This window comes from Plectrocnemia conspersa, unplaced genomic scaffold, assembly GCF_051122295.1.
Source record: "Plectrocnemia conspersa isolate PC_06_02 unplaced genomic scaffold, ASM5112229v1 ptg000009l, whole genome shotgun sequence".
NCBI classification, from domain to species: Eukaryota; Metazoa; Arthropoda; class Insecta; order Trichoptera; family Polycentropodidae; genus Plectrocnemia; species Plectrocnemia conspersa.
The window spans coordinates 17,053,371-17,073,346 of record NW_028277173.1 but is presented as its reverse complement, the minus strand read 5'-3'; the positions used below and the strand labels follow the sequence as shown (position 1 = coordinate 17,073,346).

General features: G+C 27.9%; 1 protein-coding gene across 1 annotated transcript in view; it reads right to left on the bottom strand.

Annotated features, from left to right (window-relative positions):
• Positions 1-19,976, bottom strand: part of LOC148232082 (uncharacterized) — a 21,303-nt gene extending 1,327 nt beyond the window's left edge. Inside the window, exons 1-22 of the mRNA XM_088191214.1 lie at positions 19,922-19,976; positions 19,653-19,721; positions 19,449-19,585; positions 19,267-19,378; positions 19,059-19,188; positions 18,832-18,988; positions 17,372-17,532; positions 17,166-17,289; positions 16,430-16,543; positions 16,203-16,347; positions 16,051-16,130; positions 15,706-15,987; positions 8,448-8,522; positions 4,889-4,988; positions 4,692-4,828; positions 4,374-4,618; positions 4,150-4,306; positions 3,913-4,076; positions 3,643-3,766; positions 3,466-3,579; positions 3,257-3,401; positions 1,586-1,665 (exon numbers count right to left, since the gene is read on the bottom strand). Coding sequence (XP_088047340.1) covers positions 1,586-1,665; positions 3,257-3,401; positions 3,466-3,579; positions 3,643-3,766; positions 3,913-4,076; positions 4,150-4,306; positions 4,374-4,618; positions 4,692-4,828; positions 4,889-4,988; positions 8,448-8,522; positions 15,706-15,987; positions 16,051-16,130; positions 16,203-16,347; positions 16,430-16,543; positions 17,166-17,289; positions 17,372-17,532; positions 18,832-18,988; positions 19,059-19,188; positions 19,267-19,378; positions 19,449-19,585; positions 19,653-19,707 — 2,838 coding nt within the window. The 5' untranslated portion in view covers positions 19,708-19,721; positions 19,922-19,976. The remainder of the gene's footprint in view (positions 1-1,585; positions 1,666-3,256; positions 3,402-3,465; positions 3,580-3,642; positions 3,767-3,912; positions 4,077-4,149; positions 4,307-4,373; positions 4,619-4,691; positions 4,829-4,888; positions 4,989-8,447; positions 8,523-15,705; positions 15,988-16,050; positions 16,131-16,202; positions 16,348-16,429; positions 16,544-17,165; positions 17,290-17,371; positions 17,533-18,831; positions 18,989-19,058; positions 19,189-19,266; positions 19,379-19,448; positions 19,586-19,652; positions 19,722-19,921) is intronic.

The following is a 19,976-nucleotide window of genomic DNA, read 5'->3' as shown; positions in this document are numbered from 1 at the left end:
CGTTGCACATCTTAAAAACACCATTAAAATATTAATATTTAACATATTTTTAGGTTCTAGGACACTAACCCCCTGGACATTTACCCCCCGGACAATAACCCCCCGTCAAAACCCCCCTGGACATTAACCCCCCGTACAAAAATAAGATATATAAATAATTTGTGTTAATTTATTGATTATGTAACAACATACATATTACATACATATGAAAAAATATAGTTTTAGAATTTGCTTAGAATGAATATGAATACAAAAATATAAAATTAAAAATTGCACAAAAAGTTGTAAAATTGTATTAATTATAGTTACAAAAATTATATGCCTTATTTATCATCAAAACTGCATTTTTTGCAATAACATAAATAAAAAAAAAATATTGAGCAATATATATTGTCGCTGGAATATATTATAAGTATACAAAAATTAAAGGGAAAAATCGTTTTTTAATGAGACGGATGTGCTTGTTTTTTACTGCATAACAAATTAAATTATGGTGCAATATTTGACATTACTGGACGTAAAATCTCTTTAAAATTTTTTAGCGATGAACGATATTAGGATTTAATATGGGTTAAAGCTGAAAAAGTAATTTCACATAAAGGTGTTGAATGGCAGAATAACACTTAATGCCATATCAGAAATTGTGGGCAATTCAGTTTTATTTCCGATCCAGAATTCAGTCAAGGGCTTGTTTGGAAAATCTAGTTTTAAGTTTGAGTAACTCGAAAGCTCAGCAAATTCCTCTTGGGCTTTATATGGCATTTGATCAATCTAACTCAAGCCATCAAAAATGGTTTTTGAATACAAGATAACTTTATTAAATCAATATTTGATATAAAATATTTACTAAACTGTGTTTCTAGCGCTTTTAAGTGACCTATAATAATTTTTGCGATAATAGTTTTACAATGATTTTTCTCGATTATAAAATTGTTGATACTGAAAAACATTTCGAACGAATCCTTTTCCACCCTACTTCTCCAAGTGTTGATCTTTTTAATAAAACTTTCAATTTTATCATTTGAAGAAAATATATCGCAATTGGTTCTTTCAAGAGTAAGTTGATATCGCTTAATTTCGCAAAAATATCTGACAGATAACGCAGTTTGAATAGCCATAGGTCATTTTGAAAAAAAAGCCGCAAGATCAAATTTTTATTCAGTTGAAAATATTTTATACTGCCCATTCATAATTAACAATATTTTATTAAAATAATGACCATTTATTATAAATAGTAACAGCTTGTATAAAATACTTATCTTTATACGTAGCGGGGGTTAATTGTCAGGGGGGTTATTGGCACGGGGGGTTAATTGTCGGGGGTTAATTGTCGGGGGGTTAATTGCTCGGGGGCTTTTTTGTACGGGGGGTTAATGTCCGGGGGGGTTTTGACGGGGGGTTAATGTCCGGGGGGTAAATGTCCAGGGGGTTAGTGTCCTGATACCATTTTTTTAGTATCTTTTTGAATATTTCTTTTTAAATTTTTGGTTATCGAAAAATAATAATACACATTAGAGTTTTTTCTTATAAAATATTGCTATACAATAAATTATTCTGGTTATTTTCTGCATAACTGTATAATTACCTCCAACATATTTTTCATGTAATCAACTGCTCTACTCCAAGATCCTAATTTAACTTTTTCTGTTACCCATGGATACATACCTGAAAAAGTGAAATTATTTTAATAAAGTATTAAATATAATTAAATATTTACAATTATTGCATAATTTAATGTAAATAAAATACACTTGAAGAAATATTATACGATTATTTTATAAGAAAGTATCGAAAAAAAGTAACAAGTTATTATATTAATTTTAATTGACACATAGTATTTATGTCTATAGTTATTTAATTTAATTTTAATCAGTAACTTTACTTAATGGCTTGTAATTATAAGAGCCTGTTTTTGTACATTTATTATTATATTTTTAAATTAAATTGTTAGAGTAAGGCAGGAGTCGGAAAACTTTGCTACGGTTTGCCGACCCCTGGTGTAAGTAGGTGATATTTTGACTCAAACACGAAGATGAGCCGTTAAATTAATTTAAGTAAAGTCTGCGGCCACAGGCAAAAAACCCGCAAAAATTGTAGCGAGAAAAAAATTTTTTTTTAAATAATTAAAAAAAAATATTTAAAAAAATACGTTCAGATGTACATTTTATTTTACATCAAAATTTTAAACCAGAGAAATGTGTAAAGAAAATTTATTTATTTTGTTCGAAACTTGGCATATTACTCCAGATATTATTTCATCAATATCAGGTAAATTTGTTCAGATAATGTTGATTTTAAATGTTCATTTTTTTGGTGTTAATTTTAAATGTTCATTTGTTAGTCTCGACTTGTGTGAAGTCTTATTAGTTTTTAAAAGAAAAAAATGTTCACACGGGTATGTACTGAAAACATATTGCGACAAATATACGCATTTTAATAAAATTGAATGAAAAGTAAAAATTAGGTATACCAACTTTATTATTAATGTTTAGCACCGTGTTGCTGCACTGAATTTTTATTAATTTCACTAAAATATTTTAAGAGAAAATCTAGTGCATAATAGTAAAAAAAAAATATCTTAAGGCTCGGTCACACAGAGAGCGGTCTGTCGCGGCGGTCAGGCGGTCTGGTTGTATGATGTGTTGTTGCATCAGTTATGTCAGACAGAACTGATGCAACATCGCATCATACAACCAGACCGCCTAACCGCCGCGGTCAGATATCGCTTCCCGCCGCCACACACCGCTCTTTGTGTGGCCGAGCCTTTATGCTTCGATTCCTTTAAAAAGATTTATAAATTTGAATAAAAGCTCTATAATATTTTTGTCATATTTTCTAAAACAAAACTGTGTTCGTTCTGCATAGCTTATAATTTAGCTACAAACCCATTTATCTTTTCTATCGTTGATTTTTCTTCGTATGTTTCTACATACACTACTTTTGAAACTGTATTTTATTAAAAACTCGTAGACATTCTTAAAATTATTCTATCCTGTAATAGTGTCAGAGGGACAGTATCAGTCATAGTAATATTTTCTATTGTGTTGTATTTAAATATCATAAAAATATTTTAGGTTTAAGCCGCAATTATTTTTCTAGCAACCTGATTTTAACATAAAACGATAATATGTGCTCCTAGATTTGAAATTAAATAAACACATTTAAAGTTTTTTCTTTTATTATAATATTGAATTTTTAATTTATTTCTAGTAACTTGGTCTAAAATGTATATGATAGGGAAAAGTTGTAAACTTACCAATACTGGCTTCAGTAGATATGATAAATTTGTCTGGGAATAAATCGTGACATATGTCTATTATGTGCACCGGGAAAAGAAAGTCCACATACCAATGCGTTGCTATTCCATCAAGATAAGAAAACCCTTTCTTATTTTCTGCCATCTATAAAATTAATCTGAGAATTAAAAACTTATTTTACGTTTTATGTAAAAATAAAAATACTAACTATCTCTACACTCCACGGAAGAGTGAATCTTTGATCGTCGAGTCCTATTATCTTTAAATTTTTAAAACTAGAATTTCTTATCGTCGGTCCAAAGTGTTTTTCAATCCAATACACCTAAAACGATACAGTTACAATTAAATTATATTAAGCTTGACATGAAAAAAATGTATTTTTTACATGATCTCTTGGTAACCATCCTAAAGTACTAATGAATGCGATGTTCAAAACACCAATCGATGGCTCATTTCCAGTTGTAATTGCCCAGAATGATATATTTTGCTTTTTATATAATTCTAAGAACCTTTAAAATTAAAATATTAGGTTTATATATAAGACACATATAATTCAAACCATCTCCATAGAAATTTGAAGTATTATGTACACATATTTTCTGGAGATGGCTTCTATTAGTGAACAACAATACATTAATAATTTGAAAAAAATTACTTTAAATGGTAATTAGCATATGTTTGATAGTATTCTTTTAACAAACGACTTGGTCCAAAAAAGTTTTTATTACTTTTCATCCACACAGGAGGAGACCAAGAAGATGCTATAAGATAAAGATCATCTTTAACCATTAACTTTTTTGCTTTTTGTATCAACGGTATCTAAAAATACATTATTTTAATAATTTTAATCAGGTATAGAATTTGTAAATTTACTACATTATATAAAACTCACTTTATAATCATAATCTTCTGGAGACAGCGTGTAATTAGATAACTTCTTATCCCCGACTGGGTATTCGTTATAACCATATGGATGCGTCGAAAAATCAGATCCAGCAATGGGTAACCTAACCATATTATAATCTATTCCATTCTTTCCAAAATATGAACTGAAATAAAATAAATAAATGATCAGTTTTATATAAATTATGCTTATATATTAAAACAATTATATACTTCATCAAATTTGCCTTAGTGCCTTTGCTCAAGCTGTTATAAACTATTCCCACGGAATCTGTGAATGAGCCTCCGAAACCTATAATTTTTTGATATCTCTTTCTTCTGTTGATAGTGAGTATAGAATCCGCTATTCTAGTCGTTGTTAATAATCTGTATATGTGATATAGATCTCCTCTCAGAAATGGCGAAGTGGCAGGTGTTCTTCTAATATTTCCGTACGTTTTCTTAAATCGTAATCCAGCCTTAAAAATGATTAATTTGCATTACTATATTTGTTTTAATTATATTGATTTATTATGTATTATATTATCTTACAGCAGTGGTAAGATATGAAACAAATCGATCAGATTTTATACGTTTTACTGGTTCGATATCATCACAGTAAGTGCTATTACACACACAAACAACAGAACTGTGGTTAAACTTCAATGGTATGCATGGTTTATTAGCACCTAAAACAATTATATTAACGTAAATATATGGTAAAACTTTAGTATAAAAATATTTGTTACCTGTCGTGGAAAAAATCCAAGTAATTCCATACAATAGTAAAATTATATATTGAACACTAATAATTTTTGTCATGTTTATTAATATTATATTAGTACACTTCTATTTAAATTAAGCAAATTTTATTTATTTAATTATTGTAATTTTTATTATTCTTTCATTTATGTTATGTGTTGTAGTTTAGTGTAATTGGGTAGATATATATTTCTACGTAAAATTATATGCCCCTCTAAACTGTCGTTAAAATTAAATTTGCCAGTTCCAAAACTAAACAAATCAACCAAACCCAACTTGACCTAATAAAAAATCTAATACTACCAATAGTTATATCATTTTCATTGGGCTGATTCGTTTTGGTTAGGTTTAAATATAGTTTAATTTATTTAAAATATTTTAGTGTGTTGTCTTAATTTATTTAGAAAATGTTTTAGGGATAAAGGAGTACAACATTAAACAATATTACATATAAAAACGCGTTAATAAATTTAATAAAACATGTTCACGAATACATCAAATTTTTTTTAAGTTGTTCCTACTTTAAACTATTTAATCAGCACTACTCGAGAAAAATATAAAAACATTTTCTAACACCAAAATGATGAAGTAATGCATTTTTAGAGAAAAATAATTCGTAAATTTGTCAATGCTTACTTTCAAGCATATAAATGACGTTTTGATAAAAAAATCGTATTGAAATCTATTGAATAGATTATGTCATAGGGAGCTACTTTTCTATTTTAAATTTGCTTATGATCGACTTCTAATAAGATTCTTATGGACAATTTAATTGGTATTTTATATCATTCTTTAAAGTGTAAATTTACACTTTAAAGACGAAATGTATATTAAATATGACCCAATATTATTATTAGAGAGCAAAAAAAATAAAAAAAATCATACAACTTCTTATTGTTTTACAATAATACAAAAATCTAAATTTATGAGATATTTGACATTGCTTATTTTTGCCAATCTCCTAAGGATTTGGCTGATAACCACTGGATGCAAATCGCATGCAATCATCGAGATGATTATCTGTCAAACTTGACCGATATTTAGATGTTATATAATTCATGTGGGCAAATGAAGATTCACACAAATATATACTTGCAAATAGACATCTATCAAATACGACTATTTATCAGTTTTAAAATTGATTTAACATCCCAAATTCTTCCGATATTCTCTCCAATACAACAACATATTCCTCGTAATCATATACATATATTCACATTTTCACCAATCTCATCTTTCAAATGGCTGAAATGAGAGAAATCATTTTTCTTCAGCTTTGAAATCCATTGCTTCAATTTCATTTTGAAAGAATTCACTGATAAAATCATATCTATGATGGTTTTGGATCTTCCTTGTAATTCTGAATTAATTTCATTTAACTTAGATGTTATATCTGTTAAAAACGCCAGTTTTAATAGCCATTCCTTGACCTGTCATATTTTCTCTCAAGTAGAAATTGTTTTATTTCGGGTAGTAACTCCTGTAAGCGAGCGAGATCAAATCCTTTACTTAGTCATCTTATTTCATTATGCATCAGCAAATCATTGTGATGTTTCTCCATTTTCTCTGGAAGTAACCAAAATTTTCTTCTCTGCAACGGTATGCTTCTGATGGAATTAATTATTTTTATGGCGGTTTTCATCACTTGATCCAAGTTTATGAATTTTGCGCATAATGCTTGGATATGAATGAAACTTCGGAAAATTTCATCTTCTTTGCTAAGTGCAATAAAGCAATTTTCACTGCCAATCATGGATGGTTAATAGAAACGAGTTTTCGTAGCGGCACTTCTTCTGATGTAACGAAGTGTTTAAAACTGTTATATTTATCTTCCCCTTTGCATGTTCTTTTAATTGTAATTATCTTGAAATGTTCTTCCTTCGTACTGCAATCGGGTAAAGCCAAACGTGCATTTTTTAGTTATAATCGCATATCGTTTGCTAAAATCTCGATTGCATTCATAATTTAATTTTTATTCTTGAAATTCTCAAATAATGAATCAGCAGCTGCTATGAACCATTCCTTAAAAATTTCACCGTCAGTAAAAGGCTTCTTGTGTTTCGCCAAAGATGTGGATTTGTCGCAAACTTTTTTAAAGAATGATGCATAGTGTAAACTTTTATATCTGTTCCATCCGTATTTTATTGAACTTCAAGGATAATCACTATTGTCATATTCATGCACAGAACTATAATGTTGATTTAGATTTCCTCTTTTTGGGAGAGAAATGATCACATTGCATTTCAGGCACAAGCACTTGTAGTTATTCATTGTGAAAAAAAATCCTCTTCCCAATCATTATTAAAACGATACAATTTTTATTTATTCGCAGCACTCATTTTTAATGATGTCAAAATAATTTCTAAACAAGGGTGGATTGATTTGATTTTTGATGAAACGAAAAATTAAGCTTTGTTCACTCACAACAGATTCGCAACAGTCACAGCAGAGATTCTGAGGTGTGTAAGGAGCAAAACCGTGAAACGAAATGATGCTCTTTTCTGAAATCTATCGTTATTTAAAGCATTTGAACACTGGTTATGGATTAGCAATTTCAACATGATCCTGAACAGCTTATCAAACAATAAAGATCAAAATTGTTGGAAATACGGCAAAATTTGTATATTCCCATCAGTAACAGCGTTACTTAAATTTGCTTTGCTATTGTGATATTTGTGCTTTGCTATTACGATAAAGCTACCGTTTAATATTCAAAGAAGTGCATTTTCGAGATGTTCACAAAATTAGCAAAAGATCCTGAGAACCGTACTAAAACAATACAGAGACGGCGCGGCGGTCTCCTTTATTTTCACCAAACGGGATCGACCAAATTTTGGCTCGCGATCGACCGGCTTTAAGTCATTAACTAAGTACACAGATATTATTGCCATCTTACAATGTTTCAGTGATGAAAGATTTAATAAATGTACTTGAAATAAAACATATTCACAACTACTTCAAAAAAGATTAAAGCTGTTACTTATTCAAACTGAGTAATCAGTACTATCTGGGGAAAAAAATTAAAACCCTTTTATAATTATTTTCTTTAATAAAAATTATGACAAACTACGATACTCTTTGATTGATTTTAAATTGAAAAATTGTTTTTACGAGCAACTGACGCATCTTTAATTTTGGAAGTATCAAAAATTCTACCAAATGCATAAAGTATAAAAAAATATTTTATAAAATCAATTATTAAAAATGCCTCTTACATTATTTTATTTTTTCTGAGCACTGTTTTTAATTAAAACATATATTCTACTCATACTTTGTATAGTGGCCGGAAAAGGTTATTAAAATTGATTTTTTGTATAATTTACCTAAGTTCTGTAGAAGTAAATACCGAAAAACAAAATGGTAATCTATTTTTTTATATTAAATAAAAATATATGTTTTTTATTATTAATCTCTTATGAAAATAAAATAAAATATCTATTACTAAAAAAATATAAAAATATATAATTTGCACGACCACAAAAATTTAATGTTATTATTATTAAATGTTTTTGTATGATAACATCTATTAGATTGGAATATTTCAACATTAAACTGAATTAAACAACACTTTAAACATACTTTAGTACATGGCGGCACTAAACTGACTGAATGTGTGTAATTCTGTGTATATAAAAGTGAAAAATTAAATACGATTTTTTAATGTTATTTTTAAAATATTACTATAAAAACTATGTATTATTTAAATAAATTTAAATATATTCAGAATTTGCATATAATAGTTTTATGAACATGACATGACGTGCTATAATTGTCTACCTCATCAAACATGGTTTACCCAACTACATTTTTGATACAAAAAAACAATATCTATATTTTCTATGATACAAAATATTAGTCACTATTTTTTCATCAATAAAAAATAGTATGAATCGATCATTTTGGTATTCTAATATTTAATAATTCATTGCCAGATTCTTCTATAGTAACAGTTATGGCGTAATTTTCACGGAAAAATCAAATATGCATTTCACAAGCATTTGATATTTTTTTTGATAATAAAGTGTAGAAATACAAACAATAAAAAAACGATGACAATTCTTCTGGCCTCAAAACAGCAATATTTTTAAAGTTTCCATAGATTATTTTGCAAAATCGTTTTAAATCGCGTTGAATAAATTTACTGAAGTGCGCAATTATATAAATAAATGGCTGCTGTAAAAATACATCACTTTCTGTAATGATTATAATTGGAGCTTCAGTTCAAATTTTCGTACCAATTAAAATTCTGTGCATACATTTCAGCTCTTATCCAAGAACTTAGTTGTACCTTTGATTGCACCCAAATCTGTGCTCTTAAAATATAATGTGGTAATAATGTATTACAAATATTTATAAATAAGCTTCAGTTGCTATTAAAAACTTGTCCGAAAATAAATAATAAATTCTGTCTAGTTAACATAATTTAATCATTTTCAACAGCAATGAACTGCTATACCATTCATATATTTAAAAGCAGCGCCATTATTGGCTATTTATATATGATTATAAAAACAAGCTTATTAAAATATATCCTTGAAATTTTACGGTTCTCAGAAACAGAGGTTTGAACTCTTTTCTTCATATAAAAGAGTGCAAAATCACTAAATTCATATATTTAATTTAAGTTGCTTACTACCTGGTAGCAGAAGACGAAAATATCAAAGCTAAAGGTTCTTAAATATGTATACATATATTATACGCAATGGTAAATAAAATATTTAATAATCATAATCTTTATTTTAGAAAAATTTGATTTTTTTATAGTAGGTCCAAAAATTTAAGTGAACTATTCTACCTAATAACATAATAGATATATTTATTTTATTTTTTTAAATTGATTATGTCAACTATGTTAAAAATACATGATCGTCTTTTTCCTTACCATTTTTCAATGACTTAATTTCCAGTATTTATAGACCAAAAAGATATCCCATTTTTTCGTACAATTTCGTTGTAAAAGATATTTTTGAATTGTAAGGATAGAAATAAATATATGTACAAAATTAAAAATAGAAATTATAATACCTTAAATGCTAATCCGCCCAAGTTTGATAATATTTTTCTAATAATTTACTCTTGCTACCTTTGCCATTCTTTATTAAATTTTATCCATAAAGGTGGAGACTAAGTTGCTGTTACAATCAATAGTTCATCGGTCGTAAATTTTTTTGCTTCTTGAATCTTTGGAATCGTGTATTTGTTATTTTATATATTTCCCATGATGCATAAAATACCTTATACATATAATCTTCTAGAAAAGTGAAATTTGATGACTAATCTTAAAGATAAAGAGATATTTGATAACTTTATATCGTCTTCTGAATGAATTATAAGCATAAGGATGAGTAAAAAAATCTGTACCAGCAATATACACTCTGGCCATATTATATTCCGATCCAATAATAGTAGATAAAAGTATACATACACAATTGGTAACATAGTAAATACATTAAAACTGTATTATTTATAAAGCTCTTTGTAATATCACATAAAGTTTTCCTGTATTTTTTGTTCATTTTGCAATAGTTAAAATCCACAGCATCCGTAAATGATCCTTCAAACTCATATTGTATGTTTGGAAATATTTTTATTTTAACATCACCTGAAAAATATAAGTATAATATTATCAATAAATAACATGGTTTTTTTTTTAAATTAAATTTGATCTTTTAACCCTTTAGCGCGCAAAAGCCGAAATCGGTCGATATATCGATCGACGACATTACGGTCTATAATTCAATACCTATCCATAATAAAATCATCCTTAGCATCAAAATATGTCGTCGAGGAAGCTCTTTGGTTGATATATCGACCATATGAAATAAAATTGTCGCTATCGGCCAAAAAACGATAAAATCAAATTAAAACATTAAAACAATCTCAAAGAATTATTTTTTAATTTTAATTTCTTTATATGTTTATATGTAATATATTTAAAACAATAAATAATATTTTTGTGCCACTGTTTGATCATTTATTATATAATAAAAATATTCTTAAAATATGACCCTAAGTGGTCAATGGTCGATATATCAACCGATAAATTTCCAAAAAAAAAATTTTTTTCAATTTTTTTTATCAAAATTTCTTTTTATATATAATAAGAGTTTTAAAAAGTAATTTTTCAACCCTTAATTCCAAAATAATTAATTTGCGCGCTAAAAGGTCAAAAGCGAAAAATTTTAATGTTTCGGAAATGTCCTAGCCGAATACAATTTTATCTTCTTTATCATTTCTATTTCTGATGTTCTTATGAAAACGCATTTCTTAAAATTATTATAAAAGTTTTAATACAGTTGATATCTCATCACAATATTCACAATAGTATCTGGCATTTTAAACCTTTCGTGGCCATATGGCGAAGAATAGTTTATTTTCTCAGCCCCATTTTCGCTAGGTGGCTATGTTGTGCAGGAGTAAAAGGCTCTCAAATATCCTCGAATTACATGTTTAAAGTACCAAACGAGAACATCCTTTTAAACAAATATATTATCATTTGATTGTCTCCGAATTATAAGCAATCAGAAAAAGGTCCCTGAATGAAAAAAATATGATGAAATAGCAAAGTTTAATTAAAATCCTAAACACCACATTGTAATTTTTTGAACTGAACTTGGTCAGAAAGATACACTCAATAATAGACGGCACAACAAAGTTCACTTTTACTTTTGGTACCCAATTATGGTGATGTGCGCAAAATATATGAATTCATTAGTGCATTCTGCAAACGCTGTGCTATTAGAGTACAGATGGACTAAGATGACGACTATCGAAGAAACAAGCGTGAGATACGTCTTTTTATTCATAAGAATATTTAGACAGAATTGTGCTATGTATTTCTTGTAACACGAGACTATTGCATAGGACTTTGACATCGTAGTAAGAAAAATGATGATTGTTACATATTTTTTGCATGATTTCTTATTTATAAAATTTTTATTTTTAATTTTTTTATAAATTTTAACTTATGATTATTAAACTTATACAAAAAATGCACTTTTTATCATTCTAAAGACGCAAAAAATCATACTCACTGCGATAAACAAAAATTTTAATTAAAAATAATTTTATGTAAATCTTTGCTTCATACTATTTGACATAGGTTAGTTAATTTATTCGAGTGTTGGTTATACATAACTGTATATTTGTTTTGTTATACACATATTTGTTGATTATACATTTAGTAATTGTATATTTGTATGAAGTATTAGTAATAGATATAGCCAGGTAAACCGAACCGATTTAGTTATGGGATTGTTGAGTGGTCACTACACGTAAATTGATTTTTGTTTTTATTCGCACTGGTTCTCTATTTGTAATGTTATTCAGCGCTATCGTAAGTGTTTTATAAATTTAATTAAATAATAAAAAAAGTTACATTATTATCATCCATAATATTTTTTGTGAATTTTTACGTTTGATACTTTTTTGTGTGCAATATACAAATTTCTAGTTTTTATATGTGTGTAATTTATACAATTACTATTACAATTTGTATAACAATGTATCAGGGAAAGCATGGATGATTAAGTGTTTAATTATCTCACTATTGAGCCTGACATTGACTGCAGAGAATGCCAAGGAGAGTATTACAACAATGCATCTCCCATAGCTGGTAGGGCAAGAGTATGTAGCAAAAAATCGTTAAATAAATCAAATTTTCAAGATTAATTACGTTTTTGGCGTTGTCAATGATCTTCTTTAATGCTCCACAAAGAGATGGGCGGTTATAAAATCACATTTGTAACCCCTGTCGAAAGTACCTAAATATTTGGCAGATACTAGTAAGCCACAAAAGTTATTTTGGAATGTTACATTGCTTTGACTGATGTTAATATGCGGGTATTGGGCTTAAAACTAACAATCTTTTGAAAAAAACAAAAGAATAAATGAAATAAAATGTTTATGCTTCATTTTTGAACCGTGTGCTAGACCATTTTCACAAGGTCGATAATGTCATTCAAAAACCAAATCTGTTATTGAGTACCTGTGCAAGTTTGTACAGGTCACTTCAGGAATTCTTACATATAATTAGAAAGGATATTATACGTCACAGAACTGCAGAAGGATAAAAATATTAAGGAAATAGTAATAAAATGACACGGACTGATGAACTTTTGCACTTTCATACAAAGCCATAGACCCACAGAAAGCACATACAGACCTTTATCAAATTATATACAAGGAAAAAGATGGCCTTCCCCCTTGCGGAAGCAATCTTTTGACTGTTCCTTAGCGTAATGACCACTAACAATGTTCAAGAGAAAGGTAATTTTCAAAACTTAAATTAAAAATAAATTAAAAAGATGTACTGAGTATTTTTTGCATTGAAAGTGACAAACTTCGACAAACAAATTTTGCTAAGCTTTTGATGATTTCTCTATGAAAATATTTATAAAAATACTTTTTTTGGTTTAATCTACTTATATTTAATGATTAAAGCTTTTTTATATAATAGCCTGTATTTTTATTACAACTTAATGTTACATCTTAAAGCGTGACACTCATTGCCAGGTAGTCACCCAGACAATAAAATTTGTAAGATCTGATTTTTTATTGCATTAGTTTTTCAGTGTTAATAATAAGATATAATTAGGGATTCTGAAGTCGCGGGTTTTTCCGATTCCCGGGACTCGAGACCCAAATTTTTAAAGTCCCGGGAATTTCCGAGACTCGAGACTTTGATTATTTTTCGTATAATCATGAAAAAAAATTATGTTAAAAAATTAACTTATTATTAAAAACTTTAATTAACTTATTATTATTCATTTTAATTAATTTATTATTATTAACTTTTATTATTTGTGTTATAGGTACGATAGGTGAAAATTTATTGAAACAATTTAAAAACACTTTATTCGATATTTATTTAAATTTAATTTATTACAATTTTTTTAATCGAAATATTTATATCAATATGAAGTTAAAACCTTTATTTTTGTAAGGAAAAATATGTTTCTAAAAACACCAAGGCGTTTAATAATAAATCACATAACCTGTTCCTGGTTTTTGTGGCGAATATTCCAGATGTAGAAAAAACTCTCTCGCTTTCTGTAGATGTTGGCTTAATTTTAAGCAATGATTTGAATAAAAGCTCTAGATTCAGAGTTCGCTTGATAGTTAAATCTAATATCTGAAACTCCTTTTTAAACTTGAATTTTTTATTTCTAGTCGTTGAAATATTTTGGTGGTTCGTGCGACATAGTTGTGTTGATTTCAAATATTTTTTTTAAAAGAAAATTAACAATAATTTCGGAAGTTAATAAAGTGGCATCTCGACGACTTAGAGCTTCAACTGCCAGTTTTATAGAAGTGAGTACTTCACAAATATTTTAATACGTGAATGTTCGATTCATTCCAAATTTGGCCGATGCCAAGATCAATTAATGATTTTCTAATGCAATTTCGTAACTTTCAAAATCTCGATATCATGGGTAATAAGGAATTCCACCTTGTCTTCATATCGAGACATAAATTAAGCTCGACCTTAAATTTTCTCTTTACATATTTTTGTAAAATTGCAATTCGGAAAGTCGCGAGTCCCGGGTTATTAATTTTTAAATTCCCGGGACTCGAGACAGCAAAAAATCTTTGAATTCTCGGGAATAAATTCCCGGGTTGTCTCGACACAGAATCCCTAGTTATAATATATTCGTGCAAAGTTCGGTTATTGTACAAGCTTTTCAGTGTTAATTATAAGTTATAATATAGGGTGTTATAAGTTATATTATTAGAACAATTATATGTAATATTATAACTACTACTACTATTATTCATGTTATTATATATTTTTTATGTTTTTTTTATTGTTTAAATTAACACTCACATTTAATTTCCGCTACTCATGAGAATGGGGAACTTGGAGGGGGCTCACGAGAGGATAGCCTTGAGCTATTCTTTATCTAAATCCGGCTCTGTATATATGTAAGTATGTATACTTGTAATAAATATGTATATACATGTATTTCTCACTTAAATACATACTAATTTATCGACTACTTGGACTTACAATCAACTCTCCAGCGCAGAGATTCAATTTCCTCTTCTCATCATAAACCGACCCCACTATAAAATAAAACAAAGCACAAACTTCAACCTTTAGCTGGAAGAAGCTTCAATAATCGAAGGAAAGCTGTCGATATTGAGATGAAAATGAAGATATAATCGACTATGAAGCTGGTTATGTGACTTGAAGCTGGCGTATTCGACCGTTTTGATGATATTGTTAAAGAATAAAAGAGGTAGTGAAGCATCGACAGGATTTAAAGCCATAATAACTAGGCGGCGAAGAGATTGAGAAATTATTGGAAATTTAGTTTGACAACCAGATGCAAAAAATAATGCCGACATTTAAGATTTTTATTTTTCGAAATAACTAAAATATATATATATATATATACATTACATAGATCTATCGATAATCATCAAAACTATTTTATTATTGTTCACACTTTTTCTTAATATTTATTTTAAATTAAAATAAATTATTAGCTATAAATTACACAATATTTAGGTGGAATAAAACTTAATCATATTATAACTAATAAAATAATAATTTATAAATTAAACGTTTATTTACAGTTACATTAAATTAATATTATATTTTTTATAATCTATTGAATTTCTAAGCTTAACTAAAATTACCAATACACTACAGTGAGAATAGATCGTTCCGGAACGTCGATTTGCATTGCTCCCCTTTGTTTTTCTCTAATTTGAAGAGTTTTTCTCGACTCGAAACTATTAATTATAAAAAGTCATATTAATGCATATTAAAATATGATACTTAAATAAAGATTTATACTAACGGATTGCAAACAATAACAGCAACACCTCCATCGGGCCTTAAAAATGCTACATGATCCAAGTTTCCTTTATAAGTTTGCGAACTAACTCTAATGGATCCTCTTGGAACGAATTTGCTAAAATGTCCCATAGCATAGAAAGATGGTTGCTTGAGAAATTCGTTCTTTTCAGCCAATACAATCACCATCGCATCAACGTGATTGCCATACCAATTAGGACCTCCCACGCGATCTAAATCTAAATTCCAATCAATCCAACCAGTGTACCATCGATTGAAATTCTAAATTGGATAAAAAGCAATGTTTAATTTAAATAGAAAATTAATATTTTACTTACAACTTACTTTAATCATAGACATTGCATATGTTTCAGCTCCTGACCAAGACCCGAGCTTTACTTTTTCGGTTATCCAAGGAATCACGCCTAGAAAAATATGTTATTCGTGTGCTACAATTTATACCTTTAAATTGTTTATTAATTTAATTTTAATAATACCTATGCATGACTCTGTGTTAATTATAAATTTATTCGGATACAAATTATGTGTAATTTCCACAAGGTTGACTGGAAATACTTGGTCAAAATACCAATGAACCGCAATTCCATCTATATAGTCAAATGCCTTTTTATTTTGTGCAAGCTAATAATAAATAATTAAAAATTATACATAATAGTATTATTATTATAACAATAGGGTTGCAATAAATTAAATCAAAACGTACCATCGTTAAACAATGTGGAAGGCAGTGTCTGTGATCGTCTAACGCCACGATTAATATATCTGAAAATTTTGATCTTCTTATTGTTGGTCCAAAATAATTAGCTATCCATTTAGCCTGTGATAAAATATAAATAGTATAGTAATAATAATTTTGTTGTAGTATACTGAAATCAATGACAAATAAAGTCTGATTCATATAGTTGTAATAAATTAACAATAATCATTATAAATATGTGAACGACAGTGGCTAGGCTAACAACAATAAACATTAGAGATAGGTAGAACACCCGAAATTGCACAATAATCATACATACTTTCTACAACCATCAATTACCACAACAACTCTTTGAACCATTGAACCAGACTCGTCTAGTAAAGCAACATCTTTTGTAATTATCAGACGGTTAGATTAAAACTAACTTTTACAAAAGGAGCGTTATTGGAGGTTGAGCTTAGACAAATATAAAATATGTCACACTAGATCCCATCACGAATCACCGGCAATCACTTAATGGACACAATTCACTCATTACCAATCGTTCAACGAAAACTCTTAAGATCGACACTCTCTTAAAACGAGCCGATTCGATTTAAACCTATATATATATATTGTACACGTTTTGGTAATTTTTTTTTTACAATAAACTGTTAAAAGCTCTTTCACCAAACCCGAAGTTTCAAATTTATAGCATGGTTTTAAAATCATATATAATAAAACATGTTAAAAATATATGTACCTGTTCGTCTGTAGACCAGCCTAATGAATTAATTTCAATGAAATTTGCAATTCCATTCGATGGTTCATTTCCAGTTGTTATTGACCAAAATGTAATATTCATCTTGTCATATTCTTCCAAAAATCTTAATTAAATTAGTTTTTTTAATATTGATTACATTTTTTAGCATAGTATTTCAAATATTAAATAAATATAAATTTACTAACCTTAGATGATAATTTGACCAAGTTTTATAGTATTTTTTTAGTAATCTGCTTATACCACCGAATTTTTTGTTGCTCTTCATCCAAACTGGAGGAGACCAGGCTGATGCCATAAGATGAAGCTCGTCAGTTACCGCTTTTTGAGCATCTTTTATCATCGGAATCTATAAAATTGTAAATGTTACAAAAATTGAATTAACCGCATTGCAGGCTTCGAACAGATGTCCGGCTTATTTGGAGCGTGATTTTTTTTATATACGCGACCGAGTCTGGTATTTTAAATATTTAAGATATTTTAATGCTTTTAGATAAATGTCAAATTTTGGTTTTAAATTTATACTATAGGTTAAAAAATGATTCATTTTCATTGTGTAAAATAAAAAAAACGCTTCATAATCTATTTGCATAAACACAGTCAGTTCGAGAGCTATCCACTTTATCATTATTCATAATTTAGAAAGATATGGCAAGTTTGGGTTTACGCCCCTACTATTACTTCTAAAACACACGATAGAGATATACGTTAATATACTTATTATTGATTTGGTTTATTTTTTGAATACATTGATTTATTTTTTTTCTATATATGTGTTCAAAAAATAAACCGTATATCCGCAACGTGTGCTTTAGAACTAATAGTAGGGGCGTAAATCCAAACCTGCCATCTCTTAATTTTGAATAATGATAAAATGGATAGCTCTCTAACTGACTGTGTTAACGCAAATAGCGTATTGACAGGTTTTCGGGATTTTGTCTTCAATAAATCTATCGCTGGTGAAACAAAAATGGTATTATGATTTATCACAATACCATTTTTGTTATTTATCACAATACCGTATTACAGGTAATTTTTATTGCTACCTAAATAAAATAGTTTATTAATATATTAGACATCAATTGGTAAACATAAATAGGCTAGAATTTATTTTAATAAATAACTAATACATCATCATCAACCTATTATAAAAAGATAATACTTTTACTTGGTCTTTTTATTTTTTATCATCCTAATTTTGGATTTAAAATATGCTTAAAAATATTAGTATAATATTGCTATTAAACAGTATAAATTATGTATATAAATGATGAATAGGATTTGAAATAAAAAGATCGAAGTCAAAATTCATATTTTTTACCAAACACACCTCGGAACAAAAAAGGTCCTTAAAATAAATCCTATAAAACTATATATGATTTTTAATAAAATAAAGGGAAGAACATATTAGTTAATAGTACAGATGAATATATTAGGTAAATTTTTAATAAAATAAAAGGTAGAACATATTAGTTAATAGTACAGAAGAATTTAAGCATTTTGGACCTTGTTTTCTTTAAAGATGATATAATTAAAGGAAGTAGATAGAAAATATAATTAAGAGTGCTCCATATACACTGGACAGCAAAGATTGATTGATAGGGTATAGTTAAATATAACCATGCTTATTATTAAAAAAATATTAAACCTTATATTTATAATCTTCCATCGACAGAGAAAAATTTGATAATTGTACATCATCCACTGGTTCCATATTATAGGCATATGCAGTAGTCGAAAAGTCAGAACCTCCGATAGGAACTCTGCCCATGTTGTATTCTATTCCACTTTCGCCAAAGTATGATCTTTAAAATTTATTAGTAAATTATATACATAATTTTAATAACAAAATGAACAAAGTGATTCTTGAATTACCTAATAAACCTTTTCCTTACACCTTCACTTAATGCTAAGTAATTTATAGCAGCTGAATCGGAGAAAGACCCACCAAATCCCATTATAGTTTGAAATGTCTTATTTCTATTGATTACTATTTCTGCATCAGCTGAAAATAAAATTTTAAATTAAAAGCCGTATACATAATTATTTATTTAAAAATAATAATAACTAATAATTTTATTACGTCCTCTACGTGACGTAAAATGTCTATAAAAATCTCTAAGGCTCTCAACCAAGTTTGGTCTTGGTATGTTGTTAGTCATTTGCCCCGAGATTTTCGAAAATCTTAATCCTTTCTAAAATAAATATGATATTATATTTAAATATAAATTGTAAAAGCTTTTAATTAATTTTTAAAATATTTACCTGACTAGTGTAATAAGCAACGTATCGTCCTTTGGAAAGGGTCTGTATCTTTGATATCTCATCGCAATAAATTTCATTACAAACACAAACATTAGAAGTGTGATTATATTGTCTGGCTAAGCATGGTTTATCAGCACCTTAATTAAAATTAATCGAGTAAAAAGTATTCATCGTTAAAATATAAAAGAAAAAAAGTATATTTACCGGAAAAATGATTTAGAGAAAAAAATCCGATTGATAACAACACAAACAGATTCATTTTTTCTGAAGAACCTAAAATCACAATAATTGTACCTACGTTGTTACTTGAAGTCAATAGCTTATATTCAATATTATATTAGTAAAACAAATTTATTTAAAATATTTTTTTTTAATATAAAATATAAATTAAATTAATGATTGCATTTTAAGCCCACTTTAAAGCTTTATTGATTTATATATGATTATAATTCATGTCAATAATAGCTATATACCAAAAATATGGTAAAATCTCTGCACTGCATTAATCTTCACCGTTTACCTTACACT